We start from the raw sequence: 27,170 nt of genomic DNA, 5'->3' as shown, positions 1-27,170 counted from the left end.
ATGAGGGGAATTCCTCCAATGTCTTTTGGGCTTGGAAATATCCATAAATACATTTATTTATTCCTGTTTCTTGCACCTATTGCAGCTCACGCTGAGCACAGGCTTGTTTTTGTGGAGGTAATTTTTTTCTGGATTCTTAATTACGTTAAACCATAATTTAAGCCAATGGGCTAGGATAATAGCATAGTTGCTTTGCCACATACACAAGACAAGTCAAGGGTATGACTAAGTTTAGTGTGTTGTGTGAACACTACAAATGCAGCCAATTTTCTCTTCATTTTGAATTTAGTTCACGGTTTATTAAGAATTGGTAGGGGAGGGGAAATTTAAGTAGGTGGTATCTCTAATGCAGGGGTGTCAAACTCAATTTCATTGAGGGCCGCATCAGCATTGCGGTTGCCCTCAAGGGGCCGGGTGGGTGTGGCCAGGGTAGGCGTGGCCTACTGGGTGGGCATGGCTAGAGTGCGTATGGCCTACTGGGTGGGCGTGGCCAGCTCTACATCATTCGCATCAAGGGTGCCTATGGGGGCCTGGGCAGGAGTGGGACAGATCTGAGGGTCTCTGGCGGGAGGAGGGTCTCTGGGCCAGGGCCAAGGCAGTGGGGGTTGTTCCCTCACTGTTTCCAGGATGGCTTCGCGGGCCACATGAAACCACTTCACGGGCCGGATCTGGCCCCCGGGCCTTGTGTTTGACATGTCTGCTCTAATGAACATTGTTGCTGACCTCAGCGGCAATCCTGAGAACAGGCTTACTCTGGATGGAGGAAAAGAAGCTTATGCAAGTATAAGAAGAGATCCAAGGAACGAAAACCCTCGGCTCCAAGGGCATGCAAAGAGCTTGGATGCTTCCTGGAAATAAAACACTGGTCGTATACCACTGAGATGGCTAGTTTGGTGAGGTGGTAAAGCTAGAACCTGACGGTGAATTTCCCCCCCCCAGTGGAAGTCAGCTGGTTGACCTTGGGCCAGCCACTTCCTGAAAGCCTTAGGAAACAAGCAATGGCAAACTACAAAAAACCTTTCCAAGGAAAGTCCAGGGACTTGTCCAGGCTACCACTGAAAGTCAAGACTGGCTTGGACTCTCTGACACAAGGGTGTCAAACCCGATTGCATTGTGGGCCATATCAGGATTTGTTTTGCCCTTGCGAGGCCAGGGTGGACATGGCCTGTGTGGGCTGGATCTGGCCTGCAGGCTGTGTGGTTGACATGCCTGCGCTGACACACAGACTCTTGAATGGAGAAAAACAGGAAAAAGGCAGGTGGTTGATTGCAGTTCAGCTTTGCAGTATAAATTTGTTAATAATTAACTTAGTTAATTTTAATGGAAATATTTATTACCACTCATAACCTCCAGTGATGGTGCACCCACAGCTTCTGGAGACAAGCCATTCCACTGATCCAACTTTTTCTTGCTGTCAGGAAACTTCTTATTTCTAGGTTGGGTCTCAATCTTCCATTATTTTTTGTCCTGCCCTCAGATACTTTGGAGAACAGATTAATCCTGTCTTTTTTTTCTCCACAGCCCCTCAAATATCACGTAACCCCCTAGTCCTTCTCTTCCTTAGGGTAGACATACCCACGTCCTCCAAGTGTTCATCATATATATATATTTTCAAATTAAGCAAAACTGAAAAGGGACACAGGCAGGAAATGGAACATGGACGCAGGACTCAAAAAGTGTCCATCTTTGGGATGTAAGCGTTCCAATTCTCCGTCTCCCCACCTTGGGGATGGCAAACTGCAAAGCCCCAATCCTGCTCTTAAAAAAGAGCCAAGAATTCAGGAAGAAAAGGTACAGGCAAGTGCAGGGAAGAATTTATCGCTAGTCTTGGTTTGTTGAACCATGGTTTACTAAATGGATGACTGTCCATTTAAGGAGCAAGGAAACAGCACTCCTTACTAGCACTGAAGATGCTACCTAGTTTGGGTAATGAAAGATCTGCAAGAAAACAAGCTCGGAGAGCACCAAGGACCCCCCCCATTTCAACTCTTGAGCTAGAAATATTCTCCTTAATCAGTACTGAGGTTCATCAGCCAATCTCACTGTACGCATGTTGCACTTTGACAATAAAGGTTCATTTATTGTCGATTGGTGGCCCCCAGGGGGAGAGCGTTCTCTGTGGGCGCGCCAGACCTATGGAACCGCTTGCCGGTTCAGCTCCGGACGGCCCCCGACCTTCGCTCCTTCTGGCGTGATCTAAAAACTTATCTATTTGAGCAGTCTGACCTGGTCTGATGGGTTAGGGTTGGGGTTTTAAATACATCTTAATTATTGTTTTAACCTTGGGCATTTATTTAATTCGGTTTTAACTTTTGTATCCTGTTTTTGTATTTATTGCCCTGTACACCGCCCTGAGTCCTTTGGGAGAAGGGCGGTATAAAAATGTAATAAATAAATAAATGATAATAAATAAATTTTCTCCCAAGCCCACGTCAACCTTAACTCCACTAAGTCAGAGAAAACGAAACAGGAGAATATTTCTAGCTGGCTGGGTTGAAGGGTTTAGGGTCCTTCGTGCTGTCTGAGTTGGATGGTTTTCCTGCTGACATTTCACCACCCAACTAGGCAACCTCATCAGCGCTCCCAACCAGACGGTAAGGCTCGCTCTCATTTTATATTTCTTAAGGCTGGCGCCATCAAAGGCAAACTTCAGCCCCTTTGCAGCACTGACGATGCCATCTAGTTGGGTCATCAGACGTCTCGGAGTCCCCAAAAAAAGCAAAGGCGAAAGAAAAGGGCGCCGTAGGGGCCTGGTGGCGAAATGCGGATTGGAAAAGGGAAGGAAGGAAGGAAGGACGGAGAGACCAAGCCCCAGGAAAGGAGAAGAAAAAGCAAGGAGAAGGGGAGAGAAGGAATGGAGGAGAAGGAGAAAGGCGAGGCCTGGCTTCCTTCCTTCCTCCCTCCCCACCCCGCGTCGCCAGGGGCGGGTCCGCCAGGCCGGCCGGGAGACCAAGCCCGGCTGATGGCCGCCCGGTCCCGCCCCCGCCGGCCCTGCCTTCCTCCCCGCGGGCGGCGCCTCTCCTCGCGGCGGCGGCGAGGGTGGCGGATCCCGCGAGGCGCCATCGCGGCCCGGCAGGTGAGCGGGAGGCGGCGGTCGCCATGGCAACGGGCCCTCGACACGGGCCGGGTCCCCGCGGCGGCGGCCTCGGTTGGGGAGGCCCGGCGGCGGGGTGTCGGGAGAGGGGCGGCGGGGGCCGAGTTTCCCCAGCGGGGCTGGGTTGCGGGGAGGGCCGGGCAGCAGCTGAGGGAGGCCTTGGGCCGAGGAGGGAAAGCCGAGCTCCGGGGAGGCGGAGGGTCGCCGGCCCCTCCCGGTTCTGCCTCACCTGCGCTGCCAGGTGATTCTACCTGGGCAAGGAAAGCAGGTTGCCACCTGGGGCCCATATCTACTACATCTATATATGGGGGTAAAAGTGTAAGCCCCCATCTCCAGCCTTAGGGGTTTTGCAAGAGTGTCTTTGTGCTGAGTTGGTTTTTGTCCCCAGCCAGGCAACCCTTTTGTTGTTTTTTTTTTGTTTTAATGAAACGAGTTTTATTAATTTTCCAATTTTACATCAAAATGTCAAAGTGTTTAGAAAGCAGCGGGATGATTGGGTAGTCCATAATCCAGTAACAAAGTCATTTGTGCGTATCTCAGGTTACATGCATCCAAAAATTCCCTGTTTCCCATAATTACTATGTCACAATCAAGTTAATACACTTCTAGTTATAACACCATCGGTTAAGATATTTATCAATATACTTTTACTTATAGTTATGTCCTGTTTTTAAAAAAATTTCTGAGTGCGCACAGAATGACAGCAAGGAGGCCCACAAGGTTTGCAGAGGGCCTCCAAAGACCCACCCCGGCAGCAGCGTTAATTGGTTTTATTTCCCATTAGAAATGAACTTTGCCCTTGGCCACCAAGAGTGAGGGTCCCTATTAGCATTTGCCGAAGGTTGCACCGATGTGCAACTGAGGAAAGAAATACACACACCGTGCCAAGGTCAAATGCAGGAAAGCTGTTGTGGGTTTTGACAGGGCTGATGTATCCGAAGCACAATTCCCAGGCTTTTCCTGGCGATATATTGGGTGTTTTATTCCCGTAAACATCTGGGCTATTACCAGTGACCTCCTGAGAATATATTGTGTGAACACAGCCAGTTGGATCACAAACTGTGATTCAAGCAAACCCTGGCTTACCACATCCTGCAATACCAGTCACCCAAATGCTTTTAATTGCAAGCATACGAGTAACTTTCTGGATTGTGTCTGTTTAGAAGAAATGTTTTTCCAGCGACCATTCGGCTTCACCTGGATAAACCCTGGTTTAGGTATTACAAGAAATTTTTTATCCATCTTCTCCTTGGCACAGTTTTATACATCTCCTGTCTATTCCTTTTAAGAACTAAAAGTTCAGAGAAAGCTCCCCAGGCATTGGACTAATTCCTAATCTCATTGCCACCAATGTATATGTTGGTACTGTTTTCTACAGAGTTTGGAGCCTTTTGATAACTCTTTCAACTAGTCTTTCACCAGTCCCGTCATTTTTATATTATTTCTGTTTAGTCCCCAGGCATTACATTGTTTGGGATTTTCTCTTGGTTAATCTGTTTGCCCATAAGGTAAACCGGATAAATGCCAAGGCAGTTTATGGTCAATTCAACCGGTTGCCTCCTAGGAGTAAAATCAAAAGATTTTCTTTCCTCTTTTTATATGTATGTGGCTGTGGCTGTGGCTGTGGCTGTGAAAAAATAATAAGGTATAATAATTACTTTGGACTTGAGCTTACACAATTTCTCGATAAACAGGTATTGAGTGGCAACTGTAGTAATTAAAAAAAGCATGGACAAAAGATTTCACATATTTGATAGGAAAAACCTAGTGCAATTCTTTATGGTGCTACTTACTTACTTACTTACTTACTTACTGTTATTTACACGTTTGGTTTTATTTTAATGTGACTCTTCCTCCAGAATAAACCCAGAGAAGCAGAAGGAAATTAAAATTATCTAACTGATAAAAGAAACTCTCATAAATGAGTGTTTTAATTTAGTCTTGTTACTTCAGATAGTTTAATGCAAAGTTGATGTTAAAAAGAAAATCGGTCTTAAAGCGAATACTCTTGCCCTGCGAATACTCGGGAAATATTTATGTGTCTGTAGCTGCTTTATCCACATTTTTTTTATATATTTTTACTAGAATGGGAGAGCGGTGTGCCCGACACACAATAACATTTTCCAGCCTTTACGTTACCTGAGAGGATGTTTCTCATGAATACTTCTCCTCTGGTGGCCCTTCAGAGAAAATGGGAGCCCTTTCCTCCGTCAAGGAATTGCAGGTATCCGGTCTGTTTCTCAGAATCTGAAGAAGATCTGGCTAGAACAGCTGTCAATGCCAAAGTCCAGATGATCATAAACAATCTGCAAAGTGAAGAAGTCACCTTGGATGCCAGCAGGAAATATGGCTGCATCATACAGAAGAAACAGAAGGCGGCAAAGGATCGAGGACACAAATTTAGCAGGAATGACCATCTGCTACAGGAACATATTAACTATACCCTTCGTAACTATCCAACGGACTCTGATGGGATGGACATGGAAGAGAGTGCAGAGTTTGGACCTCTCGCCTTGAATTCTGACAGTGATGATTCTGTTGATAGAGATATAGAGGAAGCCATTCAAGAGCACCTGCGAAACAAGAGCCAGAATCTTCCCCCACTACCAAATAACACCAAGAATTTGTCTAGTAAGGATGGAGATCAGCCAGTCCAACAGAAATTTCCTCCGCCTGATGCCGCTTGTCATTTATTTCCTGCTGGCTGCGGTCCAGTCAGCTTGGCCCACCCATATGTGGTCGCTGGGCACATTGAAGGTAAGGTTGCCCAATGGGTTTCCTCCCCTTGTAGTATGAGCAGTGATGACTCTTTTGAACAGAGCATTAAAGCTGAGATTGAACAATTCTTAAAGAAAAAGAAACAGCAAGCCAGAAAGAAGATCATGAGGAGGAATAAGCCATTTCATCAGAAAGAAGAGCTTCAAGAGAAGTTAGCTCTCCGTCAAAAAAGCAGCATGAACAGAAGGAATCAAAGTTCTTCAAAGCAAGGAGGCAAGGCGTGCTTCTCAAAACAGCATCCAGAACTACACAGCCTCAGCCCAGCTAAATGCTTGAAGTCAAAAACCAGCGAAGACCCTGCAGCCTGCGTAACAGGAAGGCAAGCAGACTTTTCAACTCCGGCAGTTTGTGATTCCTTCCTTCTGGAAGAACGCAGAAAAAATGGGAAAAGGCAGAGACTTGGCAATGCCGGCAGAGAGGAAAGAGTTGGATGTATGGATTTATCTGATTCGAGCAGCGATGATGGGATTGAAGAAGCCATTCAGCGTTATCAGCTTGAGAAGATTCAGAAAGCTGCCGAGTCCAGAAGAGGCTGTCTTTCTTTGCAGAAGGAATTGTCCAGCACCAGCAAGGCAGAGCACATCCCTCCAAGCCTGACAAGTGCCTTGCCAGAAATCGCTCCGAAAGCTCAGAGCTGCAAGAGGAAGGACGCCAGCCCGAAGGCAGCGGCGGCGATAAATAGGCCTGGTACACCTTGGAATCATCTGAGGAAAAGCAGAAGTTACTCTCCTCCGGAAAACACTATTGCCAAATGCTCGGTCACACTGCAGGCCTCGTGTCGAGCAGACACCGCGGCCGAATTAATGTGTGCAGAAGCCATACTTGATATCTCCAAAACTATTTTGCCTCTTCCAACAGCAAGTGAGAATAAGCTATTCTCAACTAGTCCTTCCTTTCCTTCACAGAGCATGCGACCTTCCCAGTGTGAAAGCGACAACAATATTGTCGACAGCGACGATAGTATCGAGCAGGAAATAAGAGCTTTCTTGGCTGTCAAAGCAAAGACTGAGCATTTGATAGCAAAATCCACTTTCCAAGTGCCTCTTTCATTGGGACAGTCCAGGCAGCGGACTCAGAGTTCCAAGAGAAGGTTCCCCAAATGCCTAAAACTGCCACTGAATCACAAAAAGAAATGTAAGAGGAAACGTGAAATAATCCCCCAGAACGAAGATGCACAATTAATCTTCTCAGAGATGGACTGTTTGGAAAAGAATCTTCCAAAATCCTCCGTGACCCAACCGAAAAATGAAAGAACTGGAAAGACGGTTATATATCCCAAAGATACTCCGACTCCTATAAATTCTATCCGTCTTCCAAGTCCCTTGTCTCACATATCTCATGATTCTGGAAGTCTGGTAGAAAGCGTCACACGAGGTCTGCAGAAACATGGGGCAGATGATAAAAGCAGCTCTTTTGACAGCGATGAGGATTTGGACACAGCCATCAAAGATCTCTTAAGATCCAAACGGAAACTGAAGAAAAAATCCAAAGACCAAAGAGTTCACTGCAAAAACAAAGTCCAATTTGGTGGTGCTGAAATGCATATTTTTTATAAGAATGAGAGAGAGCGCCAATCCCAAACTCCCACCTTATTAAAAAAGTGTATTGTAAGTTCCAGGAGAGACATTGGAGAGGGGAATGTAAAGAAAGGGCCTCCGAGGAAACCGAAAACAACCATAGAGTTTGAACCTGAATGTAAAAAGGAATACCAGACCAAACCAGTTTCTGGAGCAGAAATCCAGGAGGCCCCAAAAACCGGTCCATGTTTGTGGGCTGTGACATCCTTGGCAGATGAGAGCAGTTCCACAGACAGCGATGACAGCATTGAAGAAGAAATCCAAAGGTTCTTGGCTGAAAAGGCGAGAGCCTCCGCAAGGATAGGGGGATTACCAGATGCCACTGGAGTTGCTGGGACTTTGGGGGCTGAGAAGCCCCAGGCTGCTCTGTGGAAAGCCGAGTGGCAACTCCTCAAGCGAGGAAGCCCTGCCTCAGAGAAAGAGGGTCACAAAGTGGACCTCCCAGTCCCTGAGCTGAGCAGCCCCCGGAGATACGCAAGAGAGAGTGAAGGAAATGCATCTCATCCCAGTGAACAAGCCAGATCATTAGCGGAAGATGCGGGCAGCCAGGCTTCAGTGGAAAACCCACCAGCTGTGGACACAAAGGGGATTGAGCTACCCAAAAGAAGAGCTGCAGTCCAAAGAAAGGACATTCGGGAGGACAGGATGGATCCAAGGACCCTTTCCTCCAGGAAGGGCCAAGCAGAGTGTTGTAAATGGCAAAATTATTTTAAGACCACGCCCTCTCTTAAAAGGAAGCCCTCGCGGGGATTAAAAATGTCGAGCAGAGTTCTGGCAGAACTCAAAGGGGGTGGGAGCAGGAAGAAATCCGACCTTTTAGGCCAAAGACAGAACATCAGCCTTTCTTTGCTCAAGAAGCACGGAGGGGGCTTGGCAGCAAATTTGTTTGGAGAGGGATCTCTGCCCAAACTGATTGTAGGTTCCCAAAGTGAGGCAGGGCTAAGAGATGCAGAGCAGGACCCCGGGTTCCAGCCAGGAAGTTTGCATCCCCGCAGTCAGGAAAGAGATGGAAGTGCCCAGGAGACGACCGTAACCACTGAAGCGGTGAGCTTGGTCAAACATAATCGTGTGGAAAGCCAGGAAGGAGATGCCAGCCAACGCCTCCCTTTGCAAGGGTCTGGCATAGAAGAGACCACAATTAGCCCAGGCCAGGGGTAGGCAACCTTGGCTCTTTTATGACTCGTGGACTTCAACTCCCAGAATTCCTCAGCCAGCATGGCTCAGCTTGGAAACCTTTCCTTTCCCCCTCAGCATGGCTGGCTCAGGAATTCTGGGAGTTGAAGTCCACGAGTCATAAAAGAGCCAAGGTTGCCTACCCCTGGCCCATGGGCAGCATGTGTTGAAGACACTGTTAGGAAAGGGAGAGTGCTGGAGTACAGCCCCAGTTGGTCAAAGTGTGAGGTTGCCGAAGGCCCTTGTGATTTATCCGTGAAAGGAAAGGTGATCAGCCAAGGTAGGACAGCAGAGGAGCAAGCCCAGAAGCTTCTAGGAGGTGGTTCTGCAGAGTTGGGGTAGAATGGGGCCACACACCCCCTATCTCCTGAAAACAAAGGATCCCAGTTCTTTAGGCCTTTGTTTTACAGGGTTGACATTTGAAAAGGCAACTAAATCAAAAACTCCATTCCTAACTTAATACTTCTCACACAAAACGTAATCTCTGTGCTGGGGGAGATACAAAGAGTGATCCTGTTGCATTAAGAGCTCAGGTGGTCCATTTGTAGAGTGGTTATGAAAAATAAGAGGCCTCTCGTCACGGAGGTTCATCTTTCTTAAGAGAGCTGGGTTAATGACGACAAAGCAACCAAAGTGATCGTATTTCAGAGGGCCTGAAACAGAAAGGCGAGGCAGCGTATATAGAAGAGGTTCTATCCATGATGCCCACGCTTAACAAAGGAATACACCTCCAATTACACCTATCCAGCTTTTATAAGAATGATTTGTGTGTGTGTTTGTGTGTGTGTGTGTGTGTGTGTGAAGGGCAACACTGGAAGGTAATCTTTATATGACAATTTATACAGCATGCTTAACTGTGGTTACCATGGATTTCCATAGCAGATGATTACAGTCGCTGTGTTTTCAGGTCCTTTTCTAGTAAGCTGTCCAGATCTGCGGGACTCTTTCCCTGCAGCCTTCCTGGCCCCCCAGCTTGCAAAATTTGGAGAGCCAGGATTATTATGGGAGTCGGTTCAACGAAAGACCCATCAGGATGCTAGAACTGAAGTCCCTTCTTAAAGCAGTTAGCAGCAGTGGAGGAGAAAATCTTATAAAAGAGGCAGAACAGTTAAAACAAATGGGCCACTTATAAAAACACATTTTTTTAAAAAAAAATGTATATAACTGACAGGCGTAGTTTTTTTCCCCCCCAAGAATCTCATAGAGGCCCCTTTACCGTTCTTCTTCCAGCTTCAATCCCCCCCCTTTTTTTTCCTTTCCTTCTTATTTATGGGTTTGCCAAACCCAAAGGGCTGCTTTCCTGCTTGGGGGGCCTTTGCCGAGGAGCATTTACAAGCATTTGGTGGCATTTGTCACTTGGGAGAGTTTGGTGCTTTCTGGAAAACTTCCTTCAGTTCAAAATAATCGGCATCCTCAATAATGCCAAAAGGGAAGGGGGTTTCCCAAGACCAGAGGCAAACTTTTTCTTTCAGATTCTTAAAAAAAAATTCAGGTTATTTTTTAGCTTGGTCACTGAAGGGTAACGAAGTAAAAGAGCAGCCTTAATTCCAAACTGAAATGTCACTTGATCTTTTTTTTCTCTAGTAGCATCGTTTTTCCCCCCTGTCCAAGCTGCTTTTATAAGATTAAAAGCCCTGTGTCTGTCCAGTTAAGTCTTGTTTCTTCTCCCGTGTCAAACCCTACTGGACATTCCTTCTTTCACTGACATTCTTGGGGACGGGGATGTTTGTGGGAACCTCTTGTGTTCACTTCCTGTTGGATTTCAACGTTTTGTAGCTTGTAATTTCAATGCCCTTTGATTGAAGATGCACTTTTTAAATTAAGAAACCTTGTTTTGTATATAAGAAATGGTGTACATTCGTACATTTATAAGATTCAATAAACTGAGTTCAGATCATGGCCCCGGATCCAAACCGTTTTGTAGCTTTTTTGTCATATATTTTGAAAGGGGGGGGGGTTCCCCAGCTTTTTTTTTCTTTTCAATCTTCCATGTTGCATTAATTTAATTTAATTTAATTTATTGAGATTTCTATACCGCCCTTCTCCCTAAGGGACTCAGGGCGGTTCACAGGGCATATATAAATAACAATACAAAAATTAAAAAACAATTAAATCAATGCCCAAGTTAAAACAAGAATGATAAAACAAGCCTATAAAAACCCATATACCCCCATCAGGCCAGACCCGCTAGTTCAAATAAATGGGTCTTCAACCCGCGACGGAAAGATCGGAGGTCTGATGCCGTCCGGAGCTCAACCGGCAGTTGGTTCCATAATGCCGGAGCACCCACAGAGAAGGCCCTCCCCCTGGGGGCCACCAGTCGACATTCCTTGACCGGAGGCACCCTGAGGAGGCCCTCTCTGTGGGCACGCACAGGGCGGAGGGGAGTCGACGCCGGCAGCATGTGGTCCTCGAGGTATCGCGGACCCATGCCATGTAGGGACTTAAAGATCATAACCAAAACCTTGAACCTTACCCGGAAGACAACTGGTAACCAATGCAGCTCACGGAGCAAAGGTGTAACATGGGAGTATCGGGAAACTCCCAAGACAACTCTCGCGGCCGCATTCTGTACCAGTTGGAGCCTCCGGGTAGTCTTCAAGGGAAGCCCCATGTAGAGAGCATTACAGTAGTCTAGGCGAGAGGTCACGAGCGCATGAGTGACCGTACATAAGGCCTCCCGGTCCAGATAGGGCCGCAACTGGCGCACCAGGCGAACCTGGGCAAAAGCCCCCCTAGTCACGGCCACTATATGATCCTCCAAAGTGAGTCGTGAATCTAGGAGGACTCCCAAGTTGCGAGCCCTATCCACAGGGGGTAAAAGCTCACCCCCCCATAGAAAGAGATGGAACATCCCAGGTGTCCCGGGAAGCCGGAATGTACAGCCACTCAGTCTTGTCAGGGTTGAGTTGAAGTCTGTTCCTCCCCATCCAGACCCGAACCGCCTCCAGGCAACGGGACATCACAGCGAGGGCATCACTGGGGTGGTTTGGGGTCGAAATAAAAAGTTGGGTATCATCAGCATATTGATGATACCCAACTCCAAAACCACGAATGATCTCACCCAGCGGTTTCATATAGATGTTGAACAGGAGAGGCGAGAGGACCGACCCCTGAGGAACTCCACAAGCGAGAGTCCTAGGGGTCGACCTCTGCCCCCCTGCCAACACCGACTGTGAGCGTCCCAGGAGATAGGAGGAGAACCACTGAAAAACCGTGCCTCCCACTCCCAATCCCCTGAGACGCCGCAGCAGGATACCATGGTTAATTAACCGAGGGATTCGATCAAGATCAAGTGAGGTACTTAATCCCACTCTGTAAAGCCTTAGTAAGGCCACACCTAGAATACTGCATCCAGTTTTGGTCTCCACGCTATTAAAAAAGAACTTGAGACTCTAGAAAAAGTGCAGAGAAGAGCAACAAAGATGATGAGGCGACCGGAGGCTAAAACATGTGAAGAACGGTTGCAGGAACTGGGCCTGGCTAGTCTAGTGAAGAGAAGGACCAGGGGAGGCATGATGGCAGTCTTCCAATGTTTTGAGGGGCTGCCATAAAGATGAGGGGGACGAACTATTTTCCAAAGCACCAGAAGGAGCCATGCTGGCTCAGGAATTCTGGGAGTTGAAGTCCACAAGTCATAAAGTGCCCTAGGCCTAGGCCAGGGGCAGGCAACCTTGGCTCTTTTATGACACGTGGACTTCAACTCCCAGAATTCCTCAGTCAGCAGGGGGGAACTATGGCCCCCTCATGACTCGTGGACTTCAACTCCCAGAATTCCTGAGCCAGCATGGCTCAGCATGGAAACCTCTCCCTTTCTCCTCAGCATGGCTGGCTCAGGAATTCTGGGAGTTGAAGTCATAAAAGAGCCAAGGTTGCCTACCCCTGGACTAGGGCTACCTGTACTCAGAGCTATCAAGAAGAGCTCTCTTCACCCTCTTTCTCTCACAAGATCTGGCCTGAGTTGCCTCTTACTCTGCACCCCCTCACCCTCTTGGGGATCGTCCACCTCACTAACAGTCTTATCACATCCTACATTTACTGTAGACAACTTTTCCCTAATTGATATTGCTAAAACTCAGGCTTCTATCTACCTTGCCCCGAGCAGTCTTGAGTTTTTAAGCATTTTTATTTAATTTTTACCCTTAAATGTTCACCCTTTGTTTATAAATAACTCCCTCCCAGCTCTATTCTGATCAGTTTTTCTCGTCGCACACTAATCCCCTGGGTCCAGAAAAAACGTGTCAGAGTTCAGGGGTACTAACAGGTTGCAACAAGATGTTCTTAAGTGCTGTGAGTGTCCCTACACTCCCTCCAAGGGACATTTTCAGAGCCACCAAAAGCTCCCCCAGATTCCTCCTTGCCCACCATTCTTAAAGCAGCCGCATTTTTCCCCCGGGAAATGCACGGATGTCCATTTGATTCTTGGTGAAGACACCCTTGGTTCAACAAATTGCAGGCATGGGCCATGTGTGCACCTATCAAGTCCCACCCTACCCATTCGGCTTCATATGTGAAGTGCTGCACAGCCCTAATCAATATACTGACATCAGATCCAGATTTTTCTCTTTCCCCCAGCTCACTTCTCTTTGGACTGTAGGCCCCGGAGCAGAGGTCCCCAACCTTTTGAGCACCAGGGACCAGTTCCGCGGAGAGAGGTTTTTCTGCAGACCGGAGAGGGCCTGGTTTAATGTACTGCTTGGACTGGTTTCTGGCATGCCGTGGCCCAGCGCTGGTCCACGGACCGGGGGTTGGGGACCCCCACCCTGGAGCATCATTCAAAGACAAGACAGTCCTTCTGCCCACAAAAGCAGCGGCCACAAAGTTAGGAAACTGCCTTGAACTTAATCAGAGCTCGGGTTGATTCAGCTCAATGACTGGCAGAGCCCCATGGAGATTTTCGTAGCTGTTTCTATGGCGTCCTTGGTTCTCTTTGAGCTAGGTGGTTTTCTTGCAGACATTTCATTACCAAACTAGGAAACATCATCAGGGCTAGAAGAGAGTGGGCTTTAGAGGGAGGAGGAGGAGGATTGTGGGGTCTTTGGTGCTCTGTGACCTTGGCAGTTGTCTTGCAGACATGTCATTACCAAACTAGGTAACATCATCAATGCTAGACTGACAATGAGATGTCTGCAAGAAAACCACCAACGTCAGAGAGCATCAAAGACCCCACAGTTTAACTCTGAGCTACGAAGATTCTCTCCTATTAGTTGCTATGGCTGCTGTGGGACAGATGTCGCATCTTTGACCGGCAAAATAGCTCTTGCCCTAATTTTGAAACCAGGCACACAGACAGGATCATTCCCAACATTTTTAAGGCAGAGGTAATTTTGCTCTAACACGCTCATCATATTAAGAAAGAGGCTAAGACGGTTTGCAAGCTACAAGCCAGGATTCTGTAGGAGCATTTTGAAGTCTCTGTGGTACAGGTCACCTTTGAAAAGAAATTTCCAAGGAAGGGGAGCATTGCAAACATTTCTTCATATTGAGGAATCATTTTTTTTTAGTCTGGTCATTAGAAGGGTAAAAAGCTAAAGGAGGGTGGGAAGCCTTCTGGTGCCCCTTACTCCGAAAGGGAAGGTCCTTTTGTTCGGTAACTGGGGTGGAAGTTGAGGGTATCCAGGAAAGTGATGAAGTTGTCGGGACCAGTCACGTAGCTTTTTTCCATGGCGGTGTTGATGCCATAGTTCCTGTACATGCCGAACTTGATGAGACGATCAGAGAAGGCATGAGGACTGACATGGAAGCTGGTCTGCCAAGAGTCAAAAAGAGGAGGGTAGCCATCAGGAAAGAAGCCATTCAAATCATCTGGAGCATCATTGACAACCACGTCTGCCTCACAGTAGGTGCCAGTTCCCAAAGGGTTAGCTGGAGCAACCATCCGGGTAGTAGGATCTTGTGTTCATAGGCTGATTAATCCCCAATTTGCAAGGGTGAGCCTAACCTGAAAGAATCTGGATAGGGCATTGGAGGCTAGATAGACCGAGATTCTCCCCTCAGCCACGTGAGGCCGCTGGAAGACTTGGACTGGCCACTGTCTCTCAACCCAATGTGGCCCACTGGAGATAAAATGGAGACCTCCATGGTGGAAGAAGACCTGCCCTCTTGCAGATGCTTAGGAACAGAGGTCAAGGACTGAACAGGGATGGTAGTCAGCCTAGTCCAGGGGTAGGCAACCTTGGCTCTTTTATGACTCGTGGACTTCAACTCCCAGAATTCCTGAGCCAGCCATCCTGAGGGGAAAGGGAGAGGTTTCTAAGCTGAGCCATGCTGGCTCAGGAATTCTGGGAGTTGAAGTCCACAAGCTATGAGGGGGCCAAAGTTCCCTCATGCTGGCTCAGGAATTCTGGGAGTTGAAGTCCACCAGTCATGAGGGGGCCATAGTTCCCCCATGCTGGCTCAGGAATTCTGGGAGTTGAACTCCACCAGTCATGAGGGGGCAAAAGTTCCCCCATGCTGGCTCAGGAATTCTGGGAGTTGAAGTCCACGAGTCATGAAGAGGCCATGGTTCCCCACCTCTGTTCTACACGATAAGGCTACCAAGCAGGCTTCTTCACCACCTGGGCCCCTCAAACCTGTTGAGTTACAACCCAACATTCTCGGCCTGCCTGTTTCCTGGAGCCCATTTTGATCCCAGAAACAATCAAAGGCACCTCAATGGATATATGGCTAGCTGGTTCTATATAGCTTGTCTCTATGGGAGGGCAGGGGATGTTTCTCCTGACCTTTCCCGGCAAAATATGAGAGAGAATAGCTGAGAAAACACTAAATTAAGCTGAAATAGGACTAGGGAATTTGAGGTGTAGTAAATTGTAGCATATTGCATGCCATGCTGAGCAAATATACTGCTCAAAAAATAAAGAACAGAAAATAAGACATCCTACTATTAAATACAGTACATTGTGTTGTTTAAGTGTTCCCTTTAGCTCTCAATACTGACCGGCATCTCGTGTACTGTTGGAGGTTTTGCTCCATAATCCATGTTCGTCGTCCTGAACAATAGGTTGCGCTCTTTCACTCTGAAACGACAAAAACCTCAGCCAGGTGGTTAAGCATTTAGGATCTCCTCTCCTCCCTTCTCTGCTCTTTTTTTTTAATTCCAAAACTAAATCACTGCCCGCTTCCCTTTTTATTTCTTCAGAAAATGTTTTTCTTCCTCAAAGAAACCGGTTTCATCATCCGGGTTGCATTCACACATACCAAAGTCTTCAACAGGCAAGGCATTTTAGCGTTATGCCTAAACCTGTGTTTTGTAAGCTCTTTGCAAGCCTTAAACCTTGCCCCTTAAAACACTCACACTACACAAAAAAAGGTGCAGCTTTATTGATTTTAGATTAAAGTTGTATTTACTTTTCCAATATTCTACAATATTGTTTTTATTGGATTGCAAGTGGCCCAGAGCTGCAGAACAGCAAGATGGGTGGCATATAAACTTCATAAATGCATATAATAAACTTTTCCAGCCTCATTCACTCCGGGCATGTCTAGTCTAGCGAAGAGAAGGACCAGGGGAGACACGACAGCAGCGTTCCAATATTTGAGGGGCTGCCACAAAGAAGAGGAGGAGTCAACCTATTATCCGAAGCATCTGAAGGTCGGACAAGGAATAACGGATGGAAACTGATGGAGAGATTCAACCTAGAAATAAGGAGGAATTTTCTGACAGTGAGAACAATCAAGTTGACTTCAGATGTTGTGGGAGCTTCATCACTGGAGCCTTTCAAGAAGAGACTGGACTGCCAACTATCAGAAACGGGCTAGGGTCGCTTGCTTGGGTGGGGTGTGGGGTTGGACTAGATGACCTAACAAGGTATCTTAGGTACCCTAGGGAACCAACTCCCCCTTGAGCTTCGGATGGCCCCGGATCTCCGGTCCTTTCGCCGCAGCCTCAAAACCCTCCTTTTCCATCAGGCTGGCCCTAGACTGACAGGGATTTTAATTATGTTTTTTTAATTTTTAACTTAATTTTAATTTTAATTTATTCTACTGGGGCTATTAATTTAATTTCTTTTTAACTTTTGTATTATTGTATTTTATGGTTCTTAGCCGCCCGGAGTCCTTCGGGAGATTAGGGCGGCATATAAGTCCCAATAATAAGTCCCAATAATAAATCTTCCAACTCTGTTATTCTGTGAAATGTTTTTAACCACCCACAGTGGCTAGGTCAGGGGTCTTCAAACTTGGCCCTTTTATGACTGGTGGACTTCAACTCCCAGAATTCCTCAGCCAGACACACTGGCTGAGGAATTCTGGGAGTTGAAGTCCACCAGTCATAAAAGGGCCAAGTTTGAAGACCCCTGGGATAGGTTTTCAAATCACACTTAGCCAACACCTAAAACCGATCCCTCCCCCTTCCCCGCCCGGCCAGGACCCCGTCCTTTGGCCCATCAGGTCGGCAGCTTTGCGCCCATCTGGGCCGAACCGGACCAAGGCGCCCCTCCCTCCCGCCACGGAGGACCCTCCCCCCCCCCCCGACCTTGCGAGCCGCGGGCTCCGCCTGCTTCTCCAAGCGGGCGCTCCAAAGGGCTCCGGCCCTTCCACTCACCTGTAACCTCGAAACCACCCCGGGTGGTTGAACCGGGCAGGTAAGTCCTGGCTCACCCGGTAATGATCGCTGGTTCTCTGGGCTGCGCTGCCTTCCTCCGCGCTGCGCAAGGCGGCAACGGCGGCTTCAGGATCGGGCTCCTCCTCGGCCATGGCAAGGGAAGAGAAGAGTCCGGCCCGGTACCCAAGCGCCGGCTTTGGCGTGGAAACCAAGCCCCAGGTTGCTAGGAAACCAAGCCCAGGTTGCTAGGATGCCAAGCCCGGGTTGCTCGGAACCCGCGTCGGGCATCATCTGGCGCATTTAAAGCAATAGCAGCTTGCACGCTACAGTCCGGAGTGGCGACCCTTGATGGGGGGGGGAGGGGAGGCAAAGGACGTTGACACCCCCCCCCCAAAAAAACTGCCATCAGTCAGAAATGGGGTAGGACGGAGCGGGGGGGGGTGTCTTCAAACTTGGCCCTTTTATGACTGCAGGACTTCAGCTCCCAGCATTCCTCAGCCGGTGTGCCTGGCTGAGGAATGCTGGGAGCTGAAGTCCACCAGACCACTGACCTGGTCTGATGTGTTAGGGGTAGGGGTTTTAATATGTTTTAATACTATTTTAAACTGGGCTTTATTTAATTTAATTTAATTAATTTAATTTTATTTATTTAATTTAATTTAATTTAATTTAATTTATTTAATCATTTTTTTAACTTTTGTATTCCGCTTTTTTATATTTATTATTTATTGATTGATTGATTGATGGGATTTATATCCCGCCCTATCTCCCGAAGGACTCAGGGCGGCTAACAACAAAACATATAATAAGTACAGAAATTAAGATAAAAATAAAATTAAAATCATCTGTGCAGTAAATTAAAATTAAAAACTCAAAATAAATTAAAAATTCTAAATATAATTAATTAAAATGCCTGTCAGTCCAGGTCAGCCTGGTGGAAAAGGAGTGTTTTGAGGCCGGGGCGAAAGGATTGGAGATTTATTGCCCTGTACACCGCCCTGAGTCCTTCGGGAGAAGGGCGGTATAAAAGTATAATAAATAAAATAAATATAATAAATAAATAAAAATAAAATAATAATAAATAAAAGGGCCAAGTTTGAAGAGCCGCGGTGTAGGGTCTCCTGCTTGGGGGGGGGGGGTGTTGGAATAAATGACCTACAAGGTCCTTTCCAACTCTTGTTAGTATCCATTGCTCGATGAGAGCAGCTTTCTTGAGGGGGCAGGAAGCGAATCCGTCACAGGAGATCCCCCCCCAAAAAAGTGAGAAGGATCCTTTTACGAAACCATCAGCAAAACTGACCTGTTTTTTCCCCCAGCATCCCAGGACAGCCTAGTTTTCAGAACTGGGTCCCTCCTCTTCCCTCCTGGCGCCTCTTCTTTGCACAACCCGAAGCCCAGACGTCTTATCGCCCCCCCCCCCCACAAGACTTCCAAAGCTTTTGGTGCTCTCCGAGCTGGGCTGCTTTCTTGCAGACCCAAAGGTGTTTTTTTTTCAGGAGGCGACTGGATTTTTTTTCTTTTTCTTTGAAGACGTTTCGTTTCTCATCCAAGAAGCTTCTTCAGCTTTGACTGGGTGGTGGGGAATGGAAAAAGAAAAAGAAAAAAAAGCAAGGAAGTCCACAGTTGCCTCCCGAAAAAGCCCCTTTGGGATAACCACGACCTGCAGGGATTCTTGAAGTTTGCCATACCGCAGCGCCCCCCCCCCCCGCCGCCTTGCCTGCTTTAAGATGCTGAACTTCAGGCTGGAGGGGGATTCTGGGATCCCACTTTGAGATGCTGAGAGTCCAGCATCTCAAAGTGGGCAGGCTGGGCAAATAGTCCTAGAGTCCCAGGCGTAGGCAACCTTGGCTCTTTTACGACTCGTGGATTTCAACTCCCAGAATCCCTCAGCCGGCCATGCTGAGGGGGAAAGCGAGAGGTTTCCAAAAGCTGAGCCCTGCCGGCTCAGGAATTCTGGGAGTTGAAGTCCACCAGTCATAAAAGAGCCAAGGTGGCCTTAGACCAGGGGTCTTCAAACTTGGCCCTTTTATGACTGGTGGACTTCAACTCCCAGAATTCCTCAGCCAGGCACACTGGCTGAGGAATTCTGGGAGTTGAAGTCCACGAGTCGTAAAAGGGTCAAGTTTGAAGAGCCCTGCCTTAGACCATGGGTCTTCAAACTCGGCCCTTTTATGACTCGTGGACTTCAACTCCCAGAATTCCTCACCCAGGCACACTGGCTGAGGAATTCTGGGAGTTGAAGTCCACGAGTCATAAAAGGGCCGAGTTTGAAGACCCCCTGCCTTAGACACTTTTCTTGCAGCGGGCGTCCCGACTCATGGCCGCTGGGCGGAGCCAATCCGGGGGGCGGGGCGGAGCCACCGCTGCTCGCCCCGCCCCGCATCCCGGCGCGGAAGGAGAGCGAGGAGCGCATGCGCTTGCGCCAAGCATGGCGGCCTCCAGGATCCTATGGCGGAAAGGTGGCCGGGGAAGCGGGAGGGGGTGGCGCTCGGGCGGGGGTAATGCCTACGGGGTCGCTCGGGGACGGGGCTCCGGTCCTTGGCCCGCGGAAGAGAGGGGCCTTCGGCGCCGGGAGGGCTGGGGGTCTGTAGGCCCGGGCGAGTCTGGGGTGTGCCTTGCAGAGCCTCGATGTGATGGGGGGGTCTCTCTCTGCCGGGTCCCGCCGCTTTGGGCTGGCTTCCTTTGCCCAAGCAGGTAGTCCTCAACATACGTCCGCGACTGAGCCCCGTAACCTCTGCCGTTAAATGAGACGTGGGCGGTGTTTGGTCCCATTTTGCGACCTTTCTTGCCGCGGGCGTTAAGCGAACCACTGCCGTTGTTTACGCAGTCGCTAAGCGAATCTCGGCTTTCCCCTTGGGCTTTGCTCGGCGGAAGGGGTTTGCGCGAGCTTGGGACCCTGCAACCGTCATAAGTGTGAGTTATGTTGCCAAGGGTCTGAATTTGGGTCGCCTGACCGTGGGGATGCTGCTGCGGTGGTCGTTAAGTGTGAGAAATACCGTCGCGTCAGCACTTTTTGCTGAGGTGGCAACTCTGAAGGATTACTAGGTAAGCTGTTGTAAGTCTAGGACAGGGGTAGGCAACATTTGGCTCTTTTCTGACTCCTGGACTTCAACTCCCAGAATGCCTGAGCCAGCGTGGCTCAGCTTGGAAACCTCTCCCTTTCCCCTCAGCACGGCTGGCTGAGGAATTCTGGGAGTTGAAGTCCATGAGTCCTAAAAGGGCCGAGTTTGAAGACCCATGGTCTAAGGCAGGGGTTTTCAAACTTGACCCTTTTATGACTTGTGGACTTCAACTCCCAGAATTCCTCAGCCAGCATTCCTGGCTGAGGAATTCTGGGAGTTGAAGTCCACAAGTCATAAAAGGGCCAAGTTTGAAGGCCCCTGGTCTAAGGCCACCTTGGCTCTTTTATGACTGGTGGACTTCAACTCCCAGAATTCCTGAGCCGGCAGGGCTCAGCTTTTGGAAACCTCGCTTTCCCCCTCAGCGTGGCCGGCTGAGGGATTCTGGGAGATGAAGTCCACGAGTCGTAAAAGAGCCAAGGTTGCCTAGCCCTGGGACTCTAGGACTATTTGCCCAGCCTGCCTACTTTGAGATGCTGGACTCCCATCTCCCAGAATCCCCCTCCAGCCTGAAGTTCAGCATCTTAAAGCAGGCAAGGGGGGGGGACGCTGCGGTATGGCAAACTTCAAGAATCCCTACGGTTGTGGGGTTCACAAAGTCTTTATCTGTCACACACACACCCCTATTCCTGTGATTGACACAAGACAAGTTGGACTGCAGAGGCGTCTCCTGCTTTACCTCAACCCCCCCCTTCACCCCTCGGCTTCTTCCTCTCCCCCGCAGCAGCCCTTCTTCGGCCCAGCAGGTGTGGGGCTGTCGTGAGGTCCACGTCCGGCCTGCTGAGACACCACGGGACCCTCCCGGTTGCGGCAAGGAGCCGGCCAGAGGATGGTAAGTCTCTCCAGGGCTGGAGGCTCTGAGGAAAGCGGCATGGGAGAAGGAAGCCGGTGCGGAGCTGGTAGCTGCGTGCTTGCCTGTGGGGAAACTGAGGTCTAGTGGATGCTTCTCCTTCAAGCTGTGCTTGGTTCCTCTTGCAGATATTGAGGAGAGGCTTCTGCAGGAGCCGTTGAAGCATGCGGATTTTTTCAATCTGCAGGAGCTCTTTTCGGTGCAGGAGCTCTTCGATGCTCGAGTCCACCTCGGCCACAAGAAGAGCAGCCGCCACAGGTCAGTCCTTGCAAACCACGACAAAGCAAACTCCCTGGCTGGGTTCACACAAAGCGCTCGACTCTCAGCCCGGATTGCCAAAACATAGTTGCCGTGTTTTTGGTTAGGTCCAAAGAAATAAACCCGGATGGGCTTAACAGCCAGCATGCAGATTTTGTAACCTCATTCCCACAACCATGGCGCCACCCACCGTAGCCTGGGCTGGCACGTTGTTTGAATCCAGCCTTTGGATCAGACCTTCGGAGCCAGGCATTGCTCACCCAGCTTTCCTGCTTTTCTAACTAGGATTGTCCTCAGATTTTCTTGAGATTCAGTTAGAATAGGGATAGGGATAGAGGAGTAGAGTAGAGTAGAGTAGAATATAGAATATAGGAAATAGAAAGAATAGAACAGAACAAAAAGAAGAGAATAGAATAGAAAATTTATTTATTTATTCATTCATTCATTTATTTGTTTGTTTGTTTGTTTGTTTGGATTTATATACCGCCCTTTCCCGCAGGACTCAGGGCGGTTTACAGGGTATTTAAAACAAGAAATACAAAAGTTAAAAACAATTAAAAATAATTACAACAGTCCCTGAAAAAGTAAAAAACCCCAATTAAAATTAAAATTAAAATTCTCAGACTGGGCCAGAGAGCTCGAAGAGAATAGAAAATATGGAATGGAATGGAAGAGGAGAGGAGAGGAGAGGAGAGGAGAGGAGAAGAGAAGAGAAGAGAAGAGAAGAGAAGAGAAGAGAAGAGAAGAGAAGAGAAGAGAAGAGAAAATATGGAATGGAATGGAATGGAATGGAATAGAATAGAATAGAAACGACACAGAATGAGGTGGCTGGATGGAGTCTCTGAAGCAGGAGGCGTGAGCTTAAATGGACTCCAGAAGATGGTAGAGGACAGGAAGGCCTGGAGGAACGTTGTCCATAGGGTCGCGATGAGTCGGACACGGCTTCGCAATTAACAACAACAGAATAGAATAGAATAGAATATCTTTATTGGCATTGTGTAAAGGTAAAGGTTCCCCTGCACATGCTTGCTAGTCGTTTCCAACTCTAGGGGCCGGTGCCAGACTTGCTTTTACTAACTTTTAACGACTGCAGTGATTCACTTAACAACCGAGGCAAGAAAAGTCATAAAACGGGGCAAAACTCACCTTGACAAATCTTCCACTCGGCAATGTAAGTTTTCGGGCTGAATTGTGATGTACGTTGAGGACTACCTGTACAGTCGTCTGCTCTCTCACGGGGGGGGGGGGGGGGAATCCTCAAATCGGCCTGTGGTCCTTGTTGCCTCTTGATCTAGCCTGGGGGACGGTTTCAGAGCCCCCCCCCCAGTGAGTCTGGCTCTTTCCTCCGCAGATACATGGCGCCGTATCTCTTCGGCTGCCGCTTGGACCACGACATCATTGACCTGGAGCAGACGGCGCAGCACCTCCAGCTGGCCCTCAACTTCACGGCCCACGTCGCCTTCCGCAAAGGCATCCTCCTCTTTGTCAGCCGCCATCGCCAGACTGCCCACCGGGTGGAGACGGTGGCCAAGGAGTGCGGGGAGTACGCCCACACCCGCTACTGGCAGGGCGGGTTGCTGACCAACGCCCCCATCCAGTACGGGGCCGGAGTCCGCCTGCCGGACCTCCTGATCTTCCTCAACACTTTCAACAACGTCTTTGAGCCCCACCTGGCCATCCGGGATGCGGCCAAGATGAGCATCCCCACAGTGGCCGTGGTGGACACCAATGGCAATCCCTCCCTCATCACCTACCCCATTCCGGGGAACGACGACAGCCCCTCGGCCATCCATCTTTACTTGTCGCTCTTCAAGACCACCATCCTGAGGGCCAAGGAGAAGAGGAGGCACCTCGAGGCTTTATTCCGGCTGCAGAAGAAGTCGGCCCGCCCCACGGGCACCCTCCAGCGCCCGATGGCGAGGGAGGATGAGGAGAAAGAGCATTCTGGCTCTTCAAGCTAGGATTTGTGTCTACGTATCCGCTGGACTGAATCTCCTTTTCTTCAGCCACCCTCTACTACAAGGTTGGGAAGCAGAGGTTGCAGATCACAGCCTCCCTTCCCATTAACCATTAGGGGCGCTGCGACCTGTAGTTAATCCTCTGGAGGGCCAGGGGTTCCCCCACCCCCCACCCCAATTCTGTTCTATGTTGACGCCACCCGCTTTACGTTACCACTTCAGTCTTCTCTACACCTTTTGAGTTGCCCTTTTTAAAAATTACAAACGTCACTGGACGTCAAGCTGCACCAAATGCGCCAGAATTGGCAGCTGAAGCGCCAGGGATAAATTGTTATCTGGACGGTATTTGGTCTTCCTTGTTCATTGGTTTCCACATCACAGCTTGGTAGTAGAAGATAAATCTTGACTGTCAGACAGCCCTTGTCAGATTCAGGAGTGTGGATTGGAGAGGCAGTGAGCCACAACATACAATTGAGACCAATTGCAATCCTTTTGTGTGGCTAATTCCCTGGAGGGCAGCTCTTAATTTGGTGGATGAAGCCATTCCCCCCCCCCAAACATGTAATCCTTGAATTATGACTGTAATGGACCTTGCCTCTTATGGTCATAAGTTGTGATGGGGACCCAGGTGACCGATCCAATTTTGACTTTTTTTTTTTTTTTGCAGTAATTGTGAAGAGAATGCTGTGGTTGTTAGCCAAACATTTCTTCTTTTTTCCCCTTATGGGTGTGTTTTACCAAAAAGTAGAAGTAGATGCTGGGCTTTGGCAAAAATGGCATCAAATGTGGTCACATGACTGCGGGAGACTGCAAACGTGGGTTGTTGGCTGAGCGCCCAAAACTTAACACGAGTGTGGGAGACGCCTGGCTGTTGCAACTTTGGGACTGGGTCATGTCTTCTGAGGGATCTATTGAACAGCCGATAAGTAGCCGGTCATAAGTTGAGGACTATCTGTATGTAGCCGCAACTCACGAGAGTTGGTGCATGCATTCTGAGCATTCATCCGCATTTTGGATGAATAAGCTTGCTTATTTTCTGTGGGAGGAATAAGCAGTTGGATTTTCAGCATCAAAATATTACTTCCCCCCCCCCTCCAAAAAATGGTCATTTCCATCTTTTTGGAATCTCATGGCAAAACAAACCAACCAACTACCAATTCCTTGAAATAGTCTTGAGTTACTTTCCAGGAAACTTATTTCTGCTCCTGAGAGATCTCTTTTACTGTGAAAGCAGAAACTGCCATTTTGTCTTACGTTTCTTTAATTTTTTTTAAAAAAAAGAATGATTAAATATGTGCACAGCTGCTCAGATAGAAAGAAAATAACGGGTGGTGTTCTGGTCAGCTTTTCTCACCCAGCATTTTTTTGGGTTGTTTTTTCCATCGTTAAAAAAATAAATTATGGAGCAATTGGAGAGAACACCCAAAGTTTGGAAAGGGCGGGAGTGTCACTGAGTGTCACTCTAAGACGGGTTTGCTTTTCTAAGTTGCCTGCGCTGCGGTTGTTTTTGAATTCTAAATCAGTAATAAAATCTTAATTTCCACAAAGGGCCACGTCTCCATTAATTGGCCGTTTCTTTCTGAACTTCACCCTCCAGGAAAGATTTTGCCTACAGTTTCTCTTCTCTTCCTCCACCAGCTGATCACTTCAGCCACAGGCGACATTCAGATTTTGAACCGAGACATGTCCTGGTCTTGCCCTACACCGGAGGACTCCCCTCTTCCCGAAGGAGAGGATGAGGTCTAGCAGCTTTAGAAAACAGCCATGGGAATTCCGTCGTAATGCAGAGCTGTTCCGGAGGCTGGCCCCTTTCCTAGCGGGTGCAGAAGAGCATTGCTCTGCCAAGCCCTAGAAAACTGGAAGGCCCCCTCAAGTCAGCCAACACCAGCTTCCCCATTAAAGCACCACAAAGAGATGGCTGTTGGGTTTCTCCTCTTTGCATACTTGGGCTTTTGCTGTAAGACCCTACACCAGGGGTCTTCAAACGTGGCCCTTTGATGACTTGAGGACTTCAACTCCCAGAATTCCTCAGCCAGCCATGCTGGGAGTTGAAGTCCACAAGTCACCAAAGGGCCAAGTTTGAAGAGCCTTGCCCTAGATGCTTGGGAATTAGGGGAATTGGCTTTGGAGACGGAATGGACTTCTTCACAGCCGACTCCAGCCTGACTCCAAGGTCGCTGTGCCCTGAAGATGAATCCTTATCTGTCCAGTGCTTCGGTGTTCTCAAAATAAACTCGGGGCACTTGTGTGGGCTGCCGGTGGACTGGTCAGGGGGATTGGGTTTCAAAGTGGGAAACAACAGCTTGTTGCTTTCTGCGGGGATGTTAGATTCCGCTTGGTTTTACTGCAGTGACGGTTTCTCAGTAAAAGTTCTTTTGATCAACCACATGGCGTTAAGAGTGGGAGTTTCCTGAGAAGGACAGCTGGGGCAGGTCCTTATAGATAAGGGCCTTCAAACTTGGCCCTTTTATGACTTGTGGACTTCAACTCCCAGAATTCCTCAGCCAACTTGGCCCTTTTATGACTTGTGGACTTCAACTCCCAGAAGTCCTCAGCCAACATGGCCCTTTTATGACTTGTGGACTTCAACTCCCAGAAGTCCTCAGCCAACTTGGCCCTTTTATGACTTGTGGACTTCAACTCCCAGAAGTCCTCAGCCAACTTGGCCCTTTTATGACTTGTGGACTTCAACTCCCAGAACTCCTCAGCCAACTTGGCCCTTTTATGACTTGTGGACTTCAACTCCCAGAAGTCCTCAGCCAACTTGGCCCTTTTATGACTTGTGGACTTCAACTCCCAGAATTCCTCAGCCAGCTATGCTGTCTGAGGAATTCTGGGAGTTGAAGTCCACAAGTCATAAAAGGGCCAAGTTTGAAGACCCCTGTTAGAGAGCCCTTCAGCTCTGGGTCATCCACTTCTCATTCTCTATTCAGGTGTTTAACGTTTATGCCTCTAAGGTAGATCTCAACAACCATTTGTTGAAGTGCCTGTGGAGGTTCTTGGCCATCCAGATTATAGTGCTTTTTTTTTTTCAAAAGGCAACTGGGCTGTTTTTTCCTTGAGGAAGAAGAAGAAAATGGTTTGCTTCTCAATCCAAGCTTCTTGAACGTTTTTCACACTTGGACCATTGCAATGCCCTCCTGGTCACCCGATCAAATTTCAGACAATTAGCAACTGACTCATATTTATGACGGTCGCAGTGTCCCAGGGTCTCGTGGTCACTTTTTTGTGACCTCTAGGCGAGCAGATTCAAAGGGGAAGTCACTTAACTTGACTAATTTAAGAACTTCTGTGCTTCACTTAGCAGCTGTGACAAGAAAGGTCGTTAAAGTGGGGCAACTTTACTTAACTCTCTCTTAACGATGTAAACTTTGGGCTCTGTTGTGGTCGTAAGTCGAGAACTCTCCGTAGTTCCTCCCATCTGAACAGTCAAAGTCTAAAAATAATCATAAAAAAAAAGCTGGCGAAGCGGGAGACTTTTTGTTCCTCGAGGTTTTCCGTCGAGTCGCGCGCGCTGCTCGGTGGCTCCGCCCACTTCCTCTCTCTATATAAGCCGAAGACCCGCGTGGCTGCAGCCATTTCTTGCCGGGTTCGGGAGGTGAGTGGGTGGCTGTTCGCTCCGAAGCCGTTCGGAGGGCGCTGCTGGCGGCGTCGGGACGGTGCAAGCGGGGTGGGAACTACAGCTCCCATCCTCCTCAGCCGGCTGGGGAAGACGGGGTCGGCTGCCTTCGCGGTGCGAAGGCGGGTGAAGCGGAAAGGCAAGAGCCGCAGGTCTCTGCCGCTTGCAATTCAAGCAGCGCGGGGGTGGGTGGGCTTCCACC

At 48.6% G+C, this 27,170-nt stretch overlaps 4 protein-coding genes across 4 annotated transcripts in view; 3 read left to right on the top strand and 1 right to left on the bottom strand.

Annotated features, from left to right (window-relative positions):
• The first annotated feature begins 2,717 nt into the window (after positions 1 to 2,717).
• On the top strand, positions 2,718 to 10,522 carry PPP1R26 (protein phosphatase 1 regulatory subunit 26). The gene is made up of 2 exons (XM_083375057.1): positions 2,718 to 3,076; positions 5,180 to 10,522. The coding sequence occupies exon 2, from the start codon at positions 5,242 to 5,244 to the stop codon at positions 8,605 to 8,607; it is 3,366 nt and encodes a 1,121-aa protein (XP_083231183.1). The 5' UTR covers positions 2,718 to 3,076; positions 5,180 to 5,241; the 3' UTR covers positions 8,608 to 10,522.
• Positions 10,523 to 14,136: 3,614 nt separating this feature from the next.
• PIERCE1 (piercer of microtubule wall 1) lies at positions 14,137 to 17,594 on the bottom strand. The gene is made up of 3 exons (XM_083374935.1): positions 17,165 to 17,594; positions 15,560 to 15,638; positions 14,137 to 14,371 (listed from the first exon to the last, which is right to left on the bottom strand). Exons 1-3 carry the CDS (start codon positions 17,314 to 17,316, stop codon positions 14,183 to 14,185), a joined length of 420 nt encoding a protein of 139 aa, XP_083231061.1. The 5' UTR covers positions 17,317 to 17,594; the 3' UTR covers positions 14,137 to 14,182.
• A 1,980-nt stretch (positions 17,595 to 19,574) lies between these two features.
• On the top strand, positions 19,575 to 24,890 carry MRPS2 (mitochondrial ribosomal protein S2). Its single transcript, XM_083375197.1, has 4 exons — positions 19,575 to 19,623; positions 21,008 to 21,115; positions 21,262 to 21,391; positions 22,743 to 24,890. Exons 1-4 carry the CDS (start codon positions 19,593 to 19,595, stop codon positions 23,350 to 23,352), a joined length of 879 nt encoding a protein of 292 aa, XP_083231323.1. The 5' UTR covers positions 19,575 to 19,592; the 3' UTR covers positions 23,353 to 24,890.
• A 594-nt stretch (positions 24,891 to 25,484) lies between these two features.
• The window catches only part of LOC310647544 (uncharacterized protein), a gene marked incomplete at its 5' end in the record, with an annotated part of 6,440 nt that continues 4,754 nt past the window's right edge, over positions 25,485 to 27,170 (top strand). The window contains 2 exons of the mRNA XM_083374863.1: positions 25,485 to 25,615; positions 26,903 to 26,947. Coding sequence (XP_083230989.1) covers positions 25,485 to 25,615; positions 26,903 to 26,947 — 176 coding nt within the window. The remainder of the gene's footprint in view (positions 25,616 to 26,902; positions 26,948 to 27,170) is intronic.

This window comes from Vipera ursinii (genome assembly GCF_947247035.1).
Source record: "Vipera ursinii genome assembly, chromosome: 16".
Lineage (NCBI taxonomy): Eukaryota > Metazoa > Chordata > Lepidosauria > Squamata > Viperidae > Vipera > Vipera ursinii.
The sequence above is the reverse complement of the archived record's forward strand: the minus strand, read 5'-3'. Positions and strand labels throughout refer to the sequence as shown.